Genomic DNA, 19,709 nt, shown 5'->3' on the forward strand with positions numbered 1-19,709 from the left:
CTTTTGTTCCTTCCTGTGGCCAATGTTGCAGTAGAACTTAAATGCAAGTGAGGTTGCTCTCTAGATATAATTTGTAATCCGCAGATGTATTGAAAATGACAGATGAATAAAAGATGAAGAGTAAAATCTCAGCTGAAAAGAAAAAATAGTATCAACTAAAAGTAAAAAAATGAAATATTAGCTTGTCTTTAGTGAACTTTTTTTTTAGAAAATTAGTAATTTGCAATAATACCGAAGAGGTTCTTCCCTGTGTAGTTTGTAATCCACAGAAGAAAGTGGAGTGATAATTGCAGATAAATAGAACCTGCAGTGTCTTATTGTAGTTTAGGGCACAGTTTAACAATCCTCATAAATCAGTTTATAATCTCATAGATTTGCAGTCTTGCTTTGTGGTTAGTGTTTAATTTAAGCAGACCCTTGTAGTGTAAACAAAGTTTTGAATAAATGATCATTCAGTTTTCTCAGAATCATTCAATCTCTCTCTCTCTCTCTCTCTCTCTCTCTCTCTCTCTCTCTCTCTCTCTCTCTCTGTGTGTGTGTGTGTGTGTGTGTGTGTGTGTGTATAATATTCCGGCCATTCAGGATTATTCAATTCATGTAAAATACAGCTCAGAGATAATAATCCTTATAGATCCTTATAAATATAGCAATAGCAATAGCAGTTAGACTTATATACCGCTTCATAGGGCTTTCAGCCCTCTCTAAGCGGTTTACAGAGTCAGCATATCGCCCCCACAGTCTGGGTCCTCATTTCACCCACCTCGGAAGGATGGAAGGCTGAGTCAACCTTGAGCCAGTGAGATTAGAACCGCTGAACTGCAGATAACAGTCAGCTGAAGTGGCCTGCAGTACTGCACCCTAACCACTGCGCCACCTCTGCTCAAATATGCAGCACTTGTGGTTGGAGAGAAAAAAACACCTTTGCAAACAGATTTGCACCTAATTCATTTGCAATTATATCTTTGAAAGTAAGCACATTTAATGGTAAAAAAGAACTATCCGGTTAATATTGAAGAATTAAAAAGAATACTGTTTATATAGAGAAAAGAAGAGATAATAAATGCTGTGATTTGTCTCCTCTCTCTCTCTTCAGCATGACCAAGGGTTCTCTTCCCACAGAGTGCTGACAGCCACACTACTCAGCTGAACTCACCAGAGTAAAATTTTGCATCTAAGTAAAACTTTGTTTCCCACAAAAATCTTCTCTCCAAGCCCAGTCTTTTCTCTATTCACTCATTTTCCTGTAGGTGCAATTCTATGCTTGCTTGAGGTTTTTTTGAGGCTTTTGAAGAGATTATTTCTGGTTATTGGTGGAGAGAGAGGTTGTTACATCTCTACTCCCCATTCCAAGTAGTTTTTGGAATGCCAAAATGAGCAATGAGCAATAACCTTGGGCACTACAGCACTGACTTACTATATGCGCTAAGTTTCTTTAATGCAACAGTTCTGTATCATTCTTTGTTCCATGCACTAGAATCCCCCCAATTTTCTGCGGGCCTCAGCACTCTCTGAACACATCAGCCCTGTTGTTGTCATCCCATTGGAAGCTTCATCCCCAGACAGTGAACCTATCATGGATCTTGTTGAGATGGAAACTTCCTCACAGCAGGTGAGCGGAAAGGCAGAGTTCCTTTGAAGAATAGAAAACCTAGGCCCATCCCAAGAAAAGTGGTATTTGTTCTGACTATGATGATGTGAAATAGTATTTCAGTTTAGCAAACTTTGTCATTATTCAGCCTTTGTCTGTCTTGTCAGAGATTTTCAAGAGTTGGAAAATCAGTGCTAAGACTTTTTTTTGTAGGCTTTTCGGCTTTGGGTAATTGATGGAAAGCTGTTTTCTATGAAATAGAAAGATCTGATTACTCTCTCAAGAAATTGGGGGCAAGCAGAATAGAGAAATCAAGTGTATTTGAATGGTTTCCCTGGTGTCAAAATAATGGGGAGATTATCTTCCATGTCCCTGATTTAGAAACAATGCCTGCTCTCCATTATCTGTAAATTGAGCTCCTACATATGCTGGAGTATCAATAATTGTTGTTCCCTTTCTTTCTGATTAATCACTCTACTGAAAATTCCCTGATTTAAGTCAAGGCCCTCTTTCCCTGAGTTGGGATAGTGTGCAAGGCAAGTTTATCTTTTCACGAAGCTAACTGCTTCCATCTTATCTTTCAGAGTCTCTTTGACAATAAGTTTGATGACATCTTTGGCAGTTCTTCCAGCAATGATCCCTTTAACTTTAACAGCCAGAATGGGATGACCAAGGATGACAAGTGAGTGATTATTCATTTCTTACTATGCCCTTTATTGATTTAGAACGAAACTTTACTTTGATTATTGCTGAACAGATGCTTTTTTCATATACATGTACGGAGTGCAATGAAACACCCAAAATAGCTTACCAGGAAGCATCTTCATAATCTATGCTTTATGTATGGGACAGTAACAATTGCAAGATCTCCTTTTGGGATGGGAGTAGAGTAATTTCTAAATGTAATTGCACTTAGGTTCTCTGTTCCTCTCTGCAGCATGCGAAAGTGGACTATGTTTCTAAAATACAAACTAGTAACATAGAAATTTGTTTTGGTTTTGAGTTTATGTTTTCTTGCTTCAGAATGTGGATTTTTTTTCTTTTGCACAGTATTCCTGGCACTGGCCATGCTCTAAACCCACCACACAAATGGCATTATGGTGGAAATAATAGCATGATAGCCAAGCAGCTGTAAACTTTATTGCCTTTGATAGAGAACTTAATGTGTTTATTTCGAAGCATCAAGAACTTCTTCTTAAAATATGGTGGTGTAGTGGTTAGAATGCAGTACTGCAGGCTACATCTGCTGACTACCAGTTACCAGCAGTTCAGTTCAGATCTCATCGACTCAAGGTTGACTCAGCCTTCCATCCTTCTGAGGTCTGTGAAACTGCTTAGAGAGGTCTGTAAAGTACTGTGAAGTGGTATACAAGTCTAAGAACTATTGCTATTAATTCGGCTCCTTTTTTCATCCTGAGGTCTCACTTTGCTTTCCTCCCATCCAATTTAAAAATATGTATATCCAAATTGCACAAGTGTTTCTCCTTCCTTCCAGGGACAGGTTAATTGAACAGCTGCACAGAGAAATCGATGCCCTTAAGGATGAGCTCAAGAACTTCAAAGCTGAGGTAAATTTAAAGTCTATTACTACAGGCATGTTTTTTCTAAGCCCAAATACAGAAACTCACATTCACTTTGGACTCTAGTCGGGAGATGAAAGTATGTAGGAAAACCAGAAAAACACAAAATCCCAGGAGATACAGAAAAGCGGGATCTGCTATCCTTTGCTTTACTATCCAGAAAGAAGTCATAAAGCATTCCAGAAATGCAAAATGCTACTTAAGCTAGAACTGAAGATAGACTTTCATTTTTGCTATCATAATAGCAATCAGAAGCAAGGGCCCGGTATTTCCTTTTAACCTTCTCTGCTCTGAATTATATTAGAATTATATTAGGCTAAGAATATAAGAATACGGTAAGACCTCCCTCACAGACCATTGTTCCAAAGCAGTAACCAGAAATATTGATAGCATTTACCTTTTTCTATTTGTCTGTGCTGCCAATCTTTCTACATTGAAGTTTTAGAGTTGCACTTTTTAAAAACGAATGGTGCCAGAGTCCAAAGTTCAAGACCAAGCTTCAACTTGATATCCAGTCTTGATTTATTTGATGTGGTGTGTGCTTAACTCTGCATAGCCAGAATAGTGTAATCGCTTCAATACTAATGAGGTTTTCTCAGTGATCTTTCTGTTTCACCCTCTCTTTAAACATGGTACCTGCAGAGTCACCGCCTGGTGATGCAGCTGAAGGGACGTATCAGTGAGCTGGAAGCTGAGCTGGAAGAGCAGAAGCACCTAAAGCAGCAGGCACTGGATGAGAGTGACTTCTTGCACACAGAACTGGATGAATGGAAAAAGAGACACGAGGACACAGAGAAAGCCCAGCGAAGCCTGACAGAGATTGAGAGTAAGCTTTGAAAAGAATTTGACAACTGCGGCCATTTTTTTCAGCAGTGACAGAAGGACTGCAGTTTAGGCATCATTCATAAATTGCAGATATGTGGCCTCTTCACCAGAACAGACATTTTACTAGAAAGCAGTTAAAATTAGTTTCCTATAGAAGCCACTTAGACTGTGATAGCAAACTGATACATATTTTGGCTCTAAGTTTTAAGGAACATTGCAGAATGTACTAGAGTAGGCAGACTAATAATCTGTCAGCCTCCTTAACAAATACTGTAATAAGCTGGCTGCCTGGCCTCAGTTTATAGAAGCAGGACTTGTATGTGGATGGAAAATCCCATAATAACTACCCAGAGAAGAGTTTAATCAGTCCCCAGTTTTCTTTGGGCTATCCAGATGTGGCACTCAAACTATACTGAGGCAGGGCTTCAGATTTAGAATTGATCTTCCAGTTTAGAATTGGATCACATGAGAGAGGAGGATTATTCAGATATTCCTTTGGCAGAGGGGCTGAAGGAAAAAGGGCCCAGTCCTCCCTAGTTTTGGGCTGACGTGAGAGCTGCACTGGACTCAGCTTGTTTTATGAAGTGATCCTCCCTCCCTCCTTCCTTTCAGTCACAGGCAAGGTCCTGTTTGTTTCTGTTATAGGGAAAGCACAAACCACAGAGCAACGCTATGTGAAGCTAAAAGAAAAACACAGTGAGCTGGTGCAGAATCATGCAGACCTCCTGCGCAAGGTAATGCTGTCTTACTTCCCTCCATTGTTCAATGGTAAGAGAAAACCAGGGATCATCTTGCCTGGCTTTGCACATTAAAATAGGATTATTCACTGATTGCAAAGCAAAAAGCCTTTGGGATGAGTTAAGGCTAAACCCTTATTAACAGTTGACATACTGGCACAAGAGATTTGAGACTGTCTGGGTCAGCTATATGCATCTTTGCCATCCTCTGTAGACAATATACACTGTCATATATTTTTCATTCACTTAGACCAGGGGTCAGCAAACTGCGGCTCTGGAGCTGCATGTGGCTCTTCCCTCCCTCTGTTGCAGCTCCGTCACCGGTCGGCGCCACAATTTTTAGAGGAGCTTCGGTGGGGTGGGGGGAAAAGCACAGTGCATCAGAAGAAGACTCTATGGCAAGGGGAGAGTTTTCCAGTTGTCTCCACAATTGATAGGGCTTTCAGTTATGACAGGTAGAGGAAAAAGGAGCACTAGGAGGAGACACTATGTTGGGGGAACTGAACTTCCGGTCAGCTCCAAATTGAACAGGGGGCTTCCGGTTAGGACTTTTGTGGCTCCCGGTGTTTTCTTTTCTGTGGGAAATGGGTCCAAATAGCTCTTTGAGTGTTTACGTTTGCCGACCCCTGACTTAGCCAACCAGTTACAGTTTTAATTAAATCTGTTTAAGGTAGTCTAGAAAAGTCAGGCACAGATGGAAAGAGGGAGGAATATATTTTTCAACTGGGCTAAGTAACATTATTTGATGTGCCTGCCATTTGGAAGAGATCGGCAAAATTTTCCAAGTAGTAATCAGAAATTAAAAGGACTCAAGAAAAAGCTCTGTTGAATACTAGGCTTCTCCAGGAATCTTCAGCATAACACACATGCTCCAGCCAGAAGAGTTGCTAGAATTCCAAAAAATAAAACCTTTTACATGAGGAGGCAAGGAGAAATTTATTTGTTTTCTGCCTTTATTATTTTTATAAATAACTCAAGCAATGAACATGCATAATACTCCTTCCTCCTCCTATTTTTCTCATAACAACAAACCTGTGAGGTCAGTTGAATTAAAAGGGAAGGATGGGATCAAAGTCATCCAGCTGGCGTTGATACCTAGGCAGGCCTATAACTGATGGTATCCCAGTTTCTAACCTGGTGCCTTAACTACTAAACCAAACTGGACACTCCCTTCAGAGTGTCCCATAAGGTAGGAGGGCTCCACTTTATTAGGACAATGATGGCCAGTGGCTAAAACCTCCCTTTCCCCCCTTTCCCTTCCTGTTCTGTCCTTCAGAATGCTGAAGTCACCAAGCAGGTGACTGTGGCAAGACAGGTCCAAAGTGACACAGAGCGTGACAAGAAAGAGCTTGAGGACTCCTTTCAGCGGTTGAGTGAGCAAGCCCAGCGAAAGGTAAGGAGATGCCAAGAGAAGTAGCAGGATCATCATTTTCATTGAAAGAGAAATGAAATTTAGGATGACAGTGGTAGGAATATCAGAGAATGGTAGAGGGAGCTGTTTGAGAAGAGCACACAATCATTTTTTGATGCTCCTATCATTTTCTCTGTAGACACAGGAACAGGCAGAGATCTTGGAAACATTGAAGAGAGAGCTCATTGCCAGCAAACAGGAGCTTCAATGTCTCCAGAGCACTGTTGATTCCACTGCACAGGTGGGTCTTTCCTTACCCTTCTGTGATAAGTATAGCCGTAAAAGAGCAGGACCCCAGCAACCATCTGAAGAGTAGAAATGAGAAGAAACAAAAACCAGAGGCATGTGGAATGAAGTAGAAAATTAGACCACTCAGTTGGAGAGAGAGGACCAAATGCAAATAGCCAATGGCATCCTTGGAAATAAATAGGGTTATGGCTGCCATTTTATATGCTTTCTTTGGAACTGGTATATACTCAAAGGGAAAAGAAGATTCCACTTCTCCTCCACTCTTTTCCCTTGCCTATCTAGTCTGAAGAAGAGCACACTGCTCATCTGGCTGTCCTGAAGCAAGAGAAAGACATTCTCACAGAGACCATGGCTCAGCGTGATCAGCAGGTGGCAGCTTTGGAAGCTGAAGTACAGAAGTTACATGCTACACTTGAAAAGGAAAAGGAATACAGCAGTAAGACAATCCAGGAGTTGCAGAACCGCTTGGGGGAAACAGTAAGTTGGCTGTGATTACATGGATAGTATGTTACTGGAAGAACCAGCTTCCCTTCAAACCATGGAAGATCTAAAATGTTCTCACCCTCTTCTCAGTTGGGATTTTAGATTCTTTCCAGACCCAGGAGAGAAAATGGTCACCATTCTTCAACATTCTAACCTTTCAGTGATTTTTCTGACTAATTGAGCTTTCGTCTTGAAATGCACCAATATTTTAGTCCTGTTTCCTATTGTGAAGTGAGTGGAATGTGCATTCCATTCCATATAATTTTAAATGCAATTGTATAATTTTATCTCTTCTATGAGCCTCACCAACCACTATCCATTTAATTTGCAAACTGTCCCAACAGACGATACGCATGGTTCACTGATACTTTGCATCACTGTGTCTCTTCATTTGCTCTTAGGAAGGCAACACACAGGCTCTTCAGCAGGAGCTCCTGGACAAACAGTTTGTGCTCCTTCAGTGTGCTGTGAAAGAGGCTGAACAGATAGTACAGGATGCTCTCAATCAACTCGAAGATCCCACTCATATCAGTAGCACAAGCTCTGCAGGTTAGCAGGCGTGTAGAGCTAGTTGCTGTTTCCTTCAAACGTCTGGTTTTTAATTTAAAAATGGATATAGTTGTGTACATATATCACATCAAATTGTGCTTCAAGTTGTACTTCTCAGAAGAGCTTATGTAATGTATACTTTTGTTGTTGCATAGATTACCTTTTATCAAGGACCCGTGCAGCATCTGAATGTGTGGAGCGGCTACAGGAAGCATGCAGCCAATACCTTTCTGACCAGTCAGGTGAGACATTCATAACTACACCAGTTGAACAGCCAGTATACATACCAAGCATGGAAATAGAAAGCCCTGACAACATATACAATTAATGCATTCCTGAATTTCTGGACTCTTTTGTCTGTAACATTTTGAAAATGGAAAATAGAAAAAAGAAAACATACATCACCGTGGCATTAAAAAGCCTAGGTGAGCCTAAGCAGAATTCATGTGTTTCACCCTTATCCATTTTGGTTCAAAGGGTTCAGGGTTTTGTTAACATTCCCTTAATTTATGTGCTCTCTGTTTTTTGGACCTAGATGTGAGCAGTTTGTTATCATGCGTGCCTCTTTTTGCTCACCTGATTGGTGATGCCATTCTGCAGGCTAGTGCCACATCGCACACGGCCCCCATGGAATCTGCTGATTGTGAGTATTCATTGCAGAGGACCTGATTATTGAAGGGGTCATCTGTCTTCTGTTGTTTCTTACAGGCCGGTAAAACTCAGTAGAATTGGCATGCTTCAGGTTTTTCCATTAAGCATTGTGGCCTGATAGAACCTGGAAAACATTCCTTCTCTGTCACAGCACCTGCCTTCTGGAACATCTCTTTTGAGAAACATTTGGTCCCCACCCTGGCCATGTTCAAAAGAACTCTGAAAACATGGCTTCTTTCTTAGACCTTGAGTGGTGGGTCCTGTGTATTCTATTGTTTTTGAATGGATGTTCTTCCAGATGTTGTGCTTTTAACTATATATCAGAAATGATTTACTGTATGCTAGCTAGAGTCGTTGTAGACTGGGGAGATACAGACACACTTGCTGATTGCATGCTTACATGCATGCATGTAGATACACGCATATCCATATCTATGTATATCAGGGGGGAGAGAGATATAACCATCTTCTAGGTCATACCAGTGAGAATAATCCTTTCCTTGCATGCTTCCAGTGCTGTTGGAGACCAGCAAGCAATGTGGGAATGAGACCTTGCACTATCTGGGAATGCTGAAAGATAAAGCTACCTTGGGAAGTGCTGATTGCGCTGCTGTCAGGAATTGTCTCAACCAGATCACTTCAATTGGACAGGTGGGATACCCCATGGCATAAGGAAGAATGAGAAGCAGGATTCCTTGTCTGATCCAGGGGCAGCTATCCAGACCAGTGAGCCTACCGTATTATCCACTGAAGAGAAATCTCTCTTTGGGGAGTTTTGAGCTCCTCTTTTGCTACAGAGGAAGATTCATGTGAAGACAAGAGGAACAGGAAGATCAGTTTGTGCATTTTCTTTCAATCTGCAGGATCTGCGGCCCAAAGGCCTGGATGTTGAGGAAGAGAAACTGGGGGATCTGGTCGATGAAGAGATGGCAGCAACAGCTGCAGCCGTTGAGATAGCAGCTGCCAGGATTGAGGTGAGATGCAGAAATGTTAGATTCTCACTCTGCCCCATACCCTTATGTGAAATTACTTTAGAAGGAGAATTTTTAGATTGAGAAATTAGAGTTTATTTGCAGTTCCATGTCCTGGAAGAATGGGTTCTGGAGTTAAGGTTTAAATGGAAATGATTTTCCATTGTTTGAGATATTGGATGCGTTAATCTGAACTCTGACCCACTCCTCCCCCTTGTTAAAACAGGAGATGCTGAACAAATCACGAGCAGGGGACAAAGGAGTCAAGTTTGAGGTCAATGAGAGGTTGGTATTAAAGACTGGCACTGATGCCTTCGGATACTAGGTACCTCCTGCAGCTTATAAAGAAGTTTGAACCTGGTGAATTTAAATGCTGGGGAAATTATGGGAGAGAGGGAGAATGGCAACATCTGCCATGCAATTTCCCCCCACATGGCATCGACAGTATTTGAAAACTAGACTGAATTGCTTTGTCCATTTAGCATCACTTATTCCTGTGCTTGTATAATGGATTGCAGACCCACATGTGCCCTTGCAGCTTCCTTCTCATATATTCGGACACCAAGGAAATGTCAAACAAATGACAGCTTTGTGTGTCTCCTTCTCCAAACTCTAGCAGCTTTGAATCTCTATCAGAATGGGAGAGAAGGACTAATGCAGACTTCCTATAGGTTAAAGTTTTTAAAACATCACTGACTCATTTCCCGCTCCCATACTCACAGCTTTACTAATTGCATTTTTTATGATACAAAATTCTAGAAGGGAAATATAAGCCTCCCATAGTCACTCTAGTTGAAGTATGGAAGTATGCTGTGTTAATTGCATTACTAAAGTGATGCAAAAAAGTGCACAAAAACATCAGAAAAATGCTTTTGGGAATCCTACAGTGGGATTACTCTGTTTGTCTTCTCCTGCTATCATTGGTTTTGTATCTTGCAGGATTTTGGGGTCCTGCACAGACTTAATGCAGGCCATTCAGGTTTTGGTGTTGGCTTCCAAGGACCTCCAACAAGAGATTGTGGAGAGTGGAAGGGTGAGTCTGTACCAGTCTTGTAACAGGGTAACTTTCACTTCCCACCTGCTGTGCTCTACGGTCACCACAACATACTGTATTTCTATGAAAAAAAGATACCAGCAATTATGGTGGGGCTGATTAAAGGTAAGACAGGCAAACATACTAATTCTCGCTTAAAGACAGAGCTAATGAATCCTCCTGCTCTTAATTCATTTATTGAAGCATGTAATAAGATTGGGTGGCAGATTTAATGTTTATTAATATTTTAATGTCTATTATATTTTTATCCCATCTGTATTTGGTCAACACAAGGTGACATACCTATCAAATACTTATATTTTCCCCACAACATCATCCCTGTGAGATGGGTGGGGTTGAGAGAAAGTCACTGGCCCAAAGTACTTGTCTGAGGGAGGGCAGCCTCCTCTTTTCTAGCCCAGCTCCTTAGCCACTAAACTGGTTGACTCTCTATATTTCACTTACAACACTTAGATGTGATTCCATTTTTTTCTGCAGGGAGCAGCATCTCCCAAAGAATTCTATGCCAGAAATTCCCGTTGGACAGAGGGCCTGATTTCTGCTTCCAAGGCTGTAGGCTGGGGAGCAACAGTGTTGGTGTAAGTTTCTGCAGCATGGCCCCAGCCAATTGTGGCATTGTCATGTTACCGCACAACATCTGTGCAGTGTTGCTTTGAATCATGGCTAGAAGAGTTAGAAGAAAAGGATTTACTGTCCCTTTGTATTTGTCTCCATAGAGATGCTGCTGACCTTGTAGTTCAAGGGAACGGGAAGTTTGAAGAACTCATGGTTTGTTCACATGAAATTGCAGCAAGCACAGCTCAGCTTGTTGCTGCTTCAAAGGTAGGCTTTTTCATAGAGATACCCCATGGAATTTGTGGTTAGGGGATGCCATTGATGACTATTTATAGTAATGAGATTTCCATAGGTAAAGGAATCATTTCTTGACCATCAAAGGACTTTTAGCTTGGGAGCAAACAATTCCTTTAGTATGCAACAGTTTCTCTCTTTTTTTAAACCTATTGTCACAAACAAATTGAAGAAGTTTGGTTCTGATGGTTTCTTGGCTTATGGTCTTATAACTCCATGCCAATCTTTTATGGAGTAGTTGTCCTCTCTAGTTGTGAGGACCAACCTCCAGAACTTCCATTAATGGTTATAATGACTGAGACATTCTGGGAATAGAAACCTACATGTTCTGGATGTTGCCAAAATTGAAGATAATTGCTGAATAAAAACTGTATTAGAGTTTTCTGGAAACACAATTTGGGTCTCTTGAAAACATGGAATTTGGAATAGATAGGTGAAAAAAGAGAAAAATTGGGGTGGACAGAAGCATTTTTTTGTTATTTTGTTTTAGATAATGGTATTGCCATAATATCACTCCATATGCTTGTGATTAGTTATTGAATATTGTTTTCAGTACCTCCCTGTCTCACATCTTTGTCTGCTAGAGTTTTTGGTTTTTTTAAATAGGTTTTGAAGTTTCCTGCAAAGGCACATATTGTGGAATGTCTATTTTTTATCCCATTTGTACCATATAAATTGTATTTTCTCACCTCGAAAGAATTATCTGAATCTCCAATTTGATCTCACAGGTAAAAGCAGACAAAGACAGTGTAAATCTCAGCAAGCTTCAGATTGCCTCTCGAGGAGTCAATCAGGCAACAGCCAGAGTAGTGGCTTCCACTAAGTCAGGAAAATCACAAATACAGGAGAAAGGTAATATTTTTCACTGCACAAGTGGATGACAAAAGTCCCTTTCCTTTCTTGAGAGGTAACTTTATAAGGGTGAGTGGTAAAATATCTCTGGCTAAATAGAATTACTTTTCATATTCATCCAGTGGCTTATGGTTCCATTGGCACAATTATGCTTGCCAGCTATGTGGCAAGAAACCTCAGCCAATTGAGTGAGGGAAGGGCTGGGGAACGGCACCTTTTAATGAGAATAATAGTGAGATATTCCCCTACAGATAGCATGGACTTCTCTGACATGACACTAACACAGATGAAACGGCAAGAAATGGACTCTCAGGTAAAGTGGGGAAGTAACAGAGAAGGAAGAATGCTTGGCCAATTGGAGAAGAGACAAGATAACAGCATAGGAAGGGATCAGAAAAGGGCCTGGTGCTATGGAAAGTAATATCTTTCCTGCTAGGTCCGAGTCTTAGAACTGGAGAGCCAACTGCAGAAGGAACGCCAGCGCCTGGGTGAGCTCCGTAAGAAGCACTACGAGCTGGGAGGCGTAGCTGAGGGTTGGGATGAGAATGGTAAGTAAGATCTGACAGCTGTCTCCCTGACTGGGTGATTCACAAGCTCATGTATTGAATTTGGGGCTCCAGAAACAAGGGTTCATTTACTGCTTCAGCTGCAAGCTTTCTTTGCAATGTTTTAGCTGTTCTTGCAATTCTTATCTTCTCTGATATTGTGGAAATTAAGAGGAAAAGGAACATTATCAACATTTCTCCCTTAATTCTTTGAACACTTTGAGATGACACAGGGCAGTGATCCAGAAGTAATTCGCTCCAATCCGAAACATCTCTTAATTCCAAGACCATAACAAAAGGAGCAAGTTAACAGGCATGGGGACAGTCCTTGAACTTGGCCTAGAAACATGGGATGAAATAAAGTCAGACTTTTATTTGTCTAAGCTAAAGCTGGGGATAAATGAAGTAGATTGTGACTGAATGGTAGGATTCTTTGCCTACATAAGTAAAGATGATGATTTCAGGACTACAGGTTCTGAATAAAGACTTCCATGGGAAACTGTACAAATCACGCCCTTCTAACTGCACACTTTGGGTTTGTAATCCTTCTATAAATATTTCAGTTCCCTTAGCTCACAGAGATGAAACCTATGTGAAGACCTGCCCCCTTTCTGATAGATCTGAAATGATCATTATTCCTCTTGTTCTTCAGGAGCAGATTAGGATCTCTGAGAAAGCAGGCAGAGAAGAAGACCCTTCCGTTGATGTGACTACTTCTGAATATGAATGATGAACTCATTTGAATATACCACAAAGCCTGTGCTCATCAACAATACATTCATACTTTGGGCTGGCCCTGCAGGGTCCTCTGTTGACTAAGAAGAGAGCAGCAAAGCTGTGGGGGAGAAAAATAGTTTCCTAGCCGCAACAGTATCCATAGCATTGCCCTGCCATAGCCATAAAACACAAATCCTGCATCCATATGTATGTTACAGCATTTCTGCAGAGTTGGGTTTCCTCTTGCCTCTTCCCAGGTCACTTCCTTATATTTTGCACAGCCTCTGTTTTGTTAACTTTGGCTCTACACCAGACCAGGGATAGTGCTGATCTTGCTGCTCATTCTCTTTGCTTGCCTTTTCTCAGACCCAGGATGGTGGCAGGAGGTTGGTTAAAAGACTGAGTCTACCCATACACATAAAGGTACCAGTCTCTCTGAGGGCCACTTCAGTCTCTACAGAAGAGGGGTTTGTGTAACCTGGTCTGCCACATCTCAGGAACTGCGACCTTCTCCATTTCTCATTCTGCTGCCCCATCCTGCCTTGCTCCAACAAAGTGGGGACACTGTCCACTGCCTCAGAGTAGTTCACTGTGCTTTGAGCAGCAATAAACAACTGAGAATCTAGAAGTAGGAATTGCTAGCAGGGAAGGGAGGCTGAAGGGGCCCAAGGAACTGACTTTATATTTGACTATTGTTCGGGGCACCAGCTGTTAGTCCACATACCAGCCAGTTGGCCTTTTAACCACCTGTACTCCATGAGCAAAGCGAAAGCTGCCTAGAGCCAGATGACCTCAGCACAGCTTGTTAGCTTTCCTTCAACCATCTAAGAAATGACCAGTAGTACGAGGCAGCTGTGCCACCTGGAAGGTGAACTGGATTCTTTTATAGATGATGTGGTTTCTCTTCCCACTGCCTTCTATACCACTGCCTTCCCTGACAGCTGTCTCAGGCACCTCATGATCACTGTGAGCCTCTAAAAAGAAAAAGCAGAAGAAAGAAGAATAAAGATGCTGTTGCCTATAAATTGGATATTTCCTTTCAGTCTTGCTTTTGCTGTATAGGGAAGGGCCTGAGGACTAAGCTCTTCCACCAGCATCAGGCAAAATGTTATACCAAAGGAAGTCCTGAGTGAAGAACATCTGTAGTCTGGCATTAGATTAGTAAAAGCTATTTTAGTGGTTTTCAGATAGGGAACATTTTATTTACTCCCATCATACCTGTGTGGACTAGTACCATTGTCAGCCAGACAATAGAAAAACAAGCAGCAAAACCTATACTGTCTCCTAAGCGAAGCAAGACTGCTGAGGGAACAATCAAATCAAGTCTGCTCCATATCTCGGATGGGGCAATCAGCCTGAAGCCATGTATCTTTCTGGTGTTTTGGGTAGGGCTGCCCTACACCTGATTTCTGCAAGCTAGCTGATATATGTCAGACATACGGGTGGGGGCCTTCAGGATGTGATCCAAGTAGAATAATTTGGCTAACTCGTGTTGCCTAAAATGTCTCCGAAGTGGTGCTTATGTTTAGCAGGTGCTGCCAAGGGGCCTGGGGTTCTTTTGAAAGTTCAACATTAGAAGAAGCCATAAGAAGGCTACTGAGTCTGGTGTCAGCCATTTTATGGAGACTAGAGGCCGTTTTGGCTTTGCCTTCAACTAGAGAAGCTCATAAATCTGGTTCCTGAATGAGCTGCCATGGCCTTTGGCATACCTAATTCCTTGCCAACCTCTTAACTCTGTCTCCCAACTCAGATAAGCTTATCTATTGCACACTGCCATTTGGGGAGGGGACAAAAAGACCTAGGGCTTCTCTTCTTTCTCAAAGGATCTGTCCACCTATCTTCTCTTCTCCCCCCCCCCCAAAAAAGAAGTTCTTTTCCTAAAAGCACTGCATAGGCCAACCAGCCTATCAAATACTGGTGCCTGTTATGCCCCAGGTCGCCTTGCCATATGGCTGGCAGCCCAAATACCAAATAGCACTTCTCCCACCGCCAGCTTGAATGAGGCCAATCAGCTGCCTGTCTGCCTCGCTCCAAAACATCAGGTACTATCCTGTTGCCACAGCACATGAGGCATTTCCTATGGCGCTGAAATGTCCTTGCTCAGCCTTTCCAGGGACATCCCTTCAACATCTGGTGCCCTCCCCAACTACCTCAGGTTTTCAGGCTGACTGGCCATGCATGTGGAGGACAAAAAGGAAGAAAACTAAGAGTGATTTAACGTGAGACTTGGATAAGAACGGTTTTGTTGTGCTAGAAAAATGATTTCCTCAGTGCTTGCTCTTGGGGGTTTTTTTTAAACTTTTCCTAAATTGAGCAGGTGGTCGTGAACAAACTTCCATTAGAACAGTTTCCCTTAAAATGACAAAAAATGCTACCTTGGGCCTAATCAACAATTGACCCGGGCAGCCAGCTCTTTTCTTTCCAAGAAAACGTTTAATTATTGTATTAAATACATTTTTTCTTTGTACAATATGTTACATGTGTGTGTTCAATTTTTAAATAAATATTTCAATCCACTCGTATTGGGTTTTAACTTTTGGAAGTTTTAAGAATTGCAGTTCTGTCTTTAGTATACCTTTTAACTAACTTATGAATCCTGCAAAATGCCCAAAGCAACCAAATTTAAATTGGCTGAACCAGGATACTATATAGATCAGAAAGGCACAAGTTAGCAATAGCAATAGCAGTTAGACTTATATACCGCTTCATAGGGCTTTCAGCCCTCTCTAAGCGGTTTACAAAGTCAGCATATCGCCCCCACAGTCTGGGTCCTCATTTTACCCACCTCAGAAGGATGGAAGGCTGAGTCAATCTTGAGCTGGTGAGATTAGAACTGCTGAACTGCAGATAACAGTCAGCTGAAGTGGCCTGCAGTACTGCACCCTAACCACTGCGCCACCTCGGCTCAAGTTGAGGGTCACACATTGCCCTGTAAAATCTTAGCCATAGTTTTTCAGTTTATCCAATTTTTAATGTAATAGGTAGAAGAAACTAAATAGACTAAATAGATTTCAGACGTACATTTAATTGTTATTACATATTATCAAATGTTTTTGTTCTGACCCACCGATTTTCAAGGTTGACCTTCAATACATTACTCAAAAACCAAGGGCAACCTCTAGCCTATAAAAAGTTGCATTCATCTGAGAAAGCGAGAGTTTCTCATTGCAGATTGCAATGCCTATGCCTAAACATTTATATTGACTTTGTGCAATTGGGGTCAGAATTATGTAATTATGTAATTCATAGAAGTGGTAGGCTTTATTGACAAACTGATTTTCAACAAAGCCATCCAGAGTAGCCCCACAGTGAGATGAGTGGCAAATAAATTCAACAAATAAAGCACCAGGCTCCGGTGGTATCCACCCAAGGCCATTCGGGAGCTTAAGCTGAGATTGTAGACTTTCTAATTAAAATATGCATCCTGTCTCTATACTCAGCCTCTGTAGTTGAAGACTGGAATGTGGCCAACATAGCACCAACTTTTAAGAGCTCAAGGAAAAATCCAGAAAATTATAGGCCTGTCAACTTAATGTCCCTCTCAGGGAAGACTGCTATTAAAGGTAAAATTGTAAAACATTTGGAGGCAGGTTTTGCTCAAGGGTACCTGATATGGTTTTATTAAAGGGAAACTTCTGCCTAATTACAATATTAAAATTTTTTTGAGGATGTTAATAAATTTGTGGGTAGGAGTTTGACTTCCCAGTAAATTTAATAGCCAATTTAATAGCCATGCAATAAAAAGACAGCTTCTCTTGTGAATAAACAACTGGCTAAAGAATACAAAATAATAGGAATAAATGAAAATTTAAATGGAGGATGTAAGTAATGAGGTCTCCCCAGGGTTCTGTCCCAGGACTTGATTTTTAACCTGTGTAAATAATCTGTAATTAGGCATGACTAGCAGAATAGCCAAATTGGCTTATGACACTAAAATGTACACAGTGGTAAAAGCAGCTCCAGGGGATCTCTGCATATTGGGCATCAAAATGGCAGATGTCATTCAACACTGCAAGTGTACAGTGATGCATACAAGTGCAAAAAATACTAATTATTCATAAAACTAATGGGGTCAGAGGTAGCAGTGACTGATGAGGAAAGTAATGGTAACAACACTACATTTGCTGTAAAAAAAAGGCCAAGTGTATGTTGAATAATAAAATATCACAATGCCCTTATAGAAATCAATGGTAAGATTGTATCTGGAATAGTGTGTGCAATTCAGGTTGCTAGGCATAAAAAAGAGGGTTCAGAGAAAGGCAACAAAGCAGGGGCTGGATCCAGGAGGGCACTGCTTATCCTCATATTTTATTTTCTGCTACTCTTTCTGAAACTCCTACTAGTTGTCAAGTCTAAATGAAACTCAGTCCTAAGACAGCCAGGTCCTTGCTCAACTGACAAATGTCCATTTATTTGCCACAATTCAGTTATATGCTAGAGAATTTCAGCTCTCTAAGATTTTTATGCCATTTTATTACAAATAAAAATGGTTGTTTCTATTTAAGAGCAGGAATATAATTATCTCTGTATCCCAATTCTTTAGAAGGCCAATTGGGGAAAAATGAAAACAATTCCTTCTACTTAACTATGCTTTTTCAATTAAAAAACCCCTGAAATTCACAATGCAAAACAAAATTTCCTCTAAGAGGCAGATCTTCGCATCCTTCTTCAAAATTTAACCTTGGGTTCCTCATAGTGTCGCGATGTACCATGGCTTGCACAATTCTGATTTCTCTAGAGGTCATTTCTCTAGACATCATGACCAGTGGTGGGGTTCAAAAAAATTTTACTACCAGTTCTGTGGGCATGGCTTGGTGGGCAGGGCATGACATTGGAATACCTTTTCCAAGTATTTTGCTCTCCCAAGGACTAGTCTGTTGTGTATTTCTTACCTACTTGTTCCTTTGCCATTGATGGTTGATCTTAAAATGCAGAAGCTATCCACCACTTCAATATCTTCACTGTCAGTTTAAGGCAGACTGTCCTACTTGTAGTCAGTAGTTCAATCTTTATATTTTAGTCCCCCCCCTTTTTTTTTTTTACTCTGCTCCATGACTTTCATTATGAGGGCTTGCAGATCTTTTATATTTTCAGCTATCAGGGTTGTCTTTTGATGTCATCAGCTGTCATCAGCAAAGCATTGGGGTTTCTTCCTCCAACTATGCTCATCTTCTTCCAACTCAGCTTCGCTTAATATATATTTTGAATATAAGTTGAATAAGCAAGAGGAAACTATACAACCTTTCTCCTTTGCCAAAGTGAAGTCAGGTCTTTCCCCCTATGTTCTGTCCATACTGGGGCTTCCTAATCTATATCTGTTTCTCGTAAGGACAACGAAATATTCTGGGATTCCCAATTTTCTGAGCACTTTTCAGAGTTTTAATATGATTGATATATTATTCTTGGGCTTTCTCAATTATCAAGTGTGCATAGCAATGTCTCGTGCTCCTTAGCGTTTTCTCAAACCAGTTTTAAACATTTTGCATGCTGAACCTTTACACATTACTATCTTTGAGAATTCTTGAATTGCTGTCAAAGTGCCTTTCATATCAATAACTTCTCAAAAATGTCAACTTTGCTGACAGACTTTTAATAGAGTGCTAGAGCTTCTGCCCTCGGCAATATCATAAGCTGTTCTTTATACTAAGATGAAGCGCCATCAACAGGTATACAAGATTATCACTCCAGTGTTCCCCATCGAAAATAAGTGAGAGATAGAAGAGATATACACAGCACTCCTTACTCACAATGCTGATGATGTTACCTAGTTAGGGTAATGAAATGTCTGGAAAGAAAACAAATAAGCTCAGAAAGCAGCAAGGAACCCCTCAAAAGAGATTCTGCTTGTGCAGTCCATTTTAGGGTGACATGAATGGTTCCTTCCCTTCAGAAGTCCCAAAGGTGCTTTTTCAGAAGATAAGTGGACTTTCTTGTTTTTTTCTTTTGAAGATGTTTCACTTCTTATCCAAGAAGCTTCTTCAGCTCTGACAGGATGATGGGGAATGGAAGGATTCATATTTCTTGCAGACAGCTGGTCATCTGCATCCTTTTAGAGGGTCCCTGAAGCTCTTGGAGGTTTATCTGTGTCCTCAGGGTCACCAAACCGCCAAGTGCTTCAACAACCCTTGGTTGTTATTAGTTGCAAAATTGTGTCCTAACCCTAACCCTATGGACAACGTTCCTCTGGGTCTCCTATCCTCTAGAGCAGTGTTTTTCAACCTTGGCGACTTTAAGTCCTGTGGACTTCAACTCCCAGAATTCCCCAGCCAGCTCTGCTGGCTGGGGGATTCTGTGAGTTGAAGTCCACAGGACTTAAAGTCGCCAAGGTTGAAAAACACTGCTCTAGAGTCCATTTAAGATCACACTTTGGTGACTCCATCCAGCCACCTCATTCTCTGTGGTCCCCTTCTTCTTTTGCCCTCAATCTTTCCCAGCATTGGGCTCTAAAAGGATGCAAAGAACTAGCTGTCTGCAAGGAATATAAATCCTTCCATTCTCCACCATCCTGCCAGAGCTGAAGAAGCTTCTTAGATGAGAAGCGAAACGTCTTCAAAGGAGAAAACAAGAAAGTCCAGTTGCCTCCTGAAAAAAAGCACCTTTGGGACAACTATGACCTGGATGACTGAGAATCTCCACACAGACTTCCCT

General features: G+C 41.2%; 1 protein-coding gene across 3 annotated transcripts in view; it reads left to right on the forward strand.

The window, feature by feature from the left end:
* HIP1 (huntingtin interacting protein 1) overlaps positions 1 to 15,583 on the forward strand; it is a 60,708-nt gene extending 45,125 nt beyond the window's left edge. For 2 of the 3 annotated variants that reach the window (XM_032215776.1, XM_032215778.1), the window contains exons 11-31: positions 1,475 to 1,609; positions 2,173 to 2,270; positions 3,084 to 3,156; positions 3,811 to 3,994; positions 4,639 to 4,727; positions 6,007 to 6,123; positions 6,281 to 6,382; positions 6,673 to 6,867; positions 7,275 to 7,422; positions 7,578 to 7,664; positions 7,958 to 8,065; positions 8,588 to 8,724; positions 8,937 to 9,047; positions 9,271 to 9,329; positions 9,984 to 10,077; positions 10,576 to 10,676; positions 10,815 to 10,920; positions 11,676 to 11,799; positions 12,051 to 12,112; positions 12,236 to 12,347; positions 12,997 to 15,583. In XM_032215776.1, coding sequence (XP_032071667.1) covers positions 1,475 to 1,609; positions 2,173 to 2,270; positions 3,084 to 3,156; positions 3,811 to 3,994; positions 4,639 to 4,727; positions 6,007 to 6,123; positions 6,281 to 6,382; positions 6,673 to 6,867; positions 7,275 to 7,422; positions 7,578 to 7,664; positions 7,958 to 8,065; positions 8,588 to 8,724; positions 8,937 to 9,047; positions 9,271 to 9,329; positions 9,984 to 10,077; positions 10,576 to 10,676; positions 10,815 to 10,920; positions 11,676 to 11,799; positions 12,051 to 12,112; positions 12,236 to 12,347; positions 12,997 to 13,007 — 2,253 coding nt within the window. In that variant the 3' untranslated portion in view covers positions 13,008 to 15,583. The remainder of the gene's footprint in view (positions 1 to 1,474; positions 1,610 to 2,172; positions 2,271 to 3,083; positions 3,157 to 3,810; positions 3,995 to 4,638; positions 4,728 to 6,006; positions 6,124 to 6,280; positions 6,383 to 6,672; positions 6,868 to 7,274; positions 7,423 to 7,577; positions 7,665 to 7,957; positions 8,066 to 8,587; positions 8,725 to 8,936; positions 9,048 to 9,270; positions 9,330 to 9,983; positions 10,078 to 10,575; positions 10,677 to 10,814; positions 10,921 to 11,675; positions 11,800 to 12,050; positions 12,113 to 12,235; positions 12,348 to 12,996) is intronic. The other variant, XM_032215777.1, reaches the window with a different exon arrangement.
* The last annotated feature ends 4,126 nt before the right edge of the window (positions 15,584 to 19,709 follow it).

This window comes from Thamnophis elegans, chromosome 4 (genome assembly GCF_009769535.1).
Source record: "Thamnophis elegans isolate rThaEle1 chromosome 4, rThaEle1.pri, whole genome shotgun sequence".
In the NCBI taxonomy this organism is placed as follows: Eukaryota; Metazoa; Chordata; class Lepidosauria; order Squamata; family Colubridae; genus Thamnophis; species Thamnophis elegans.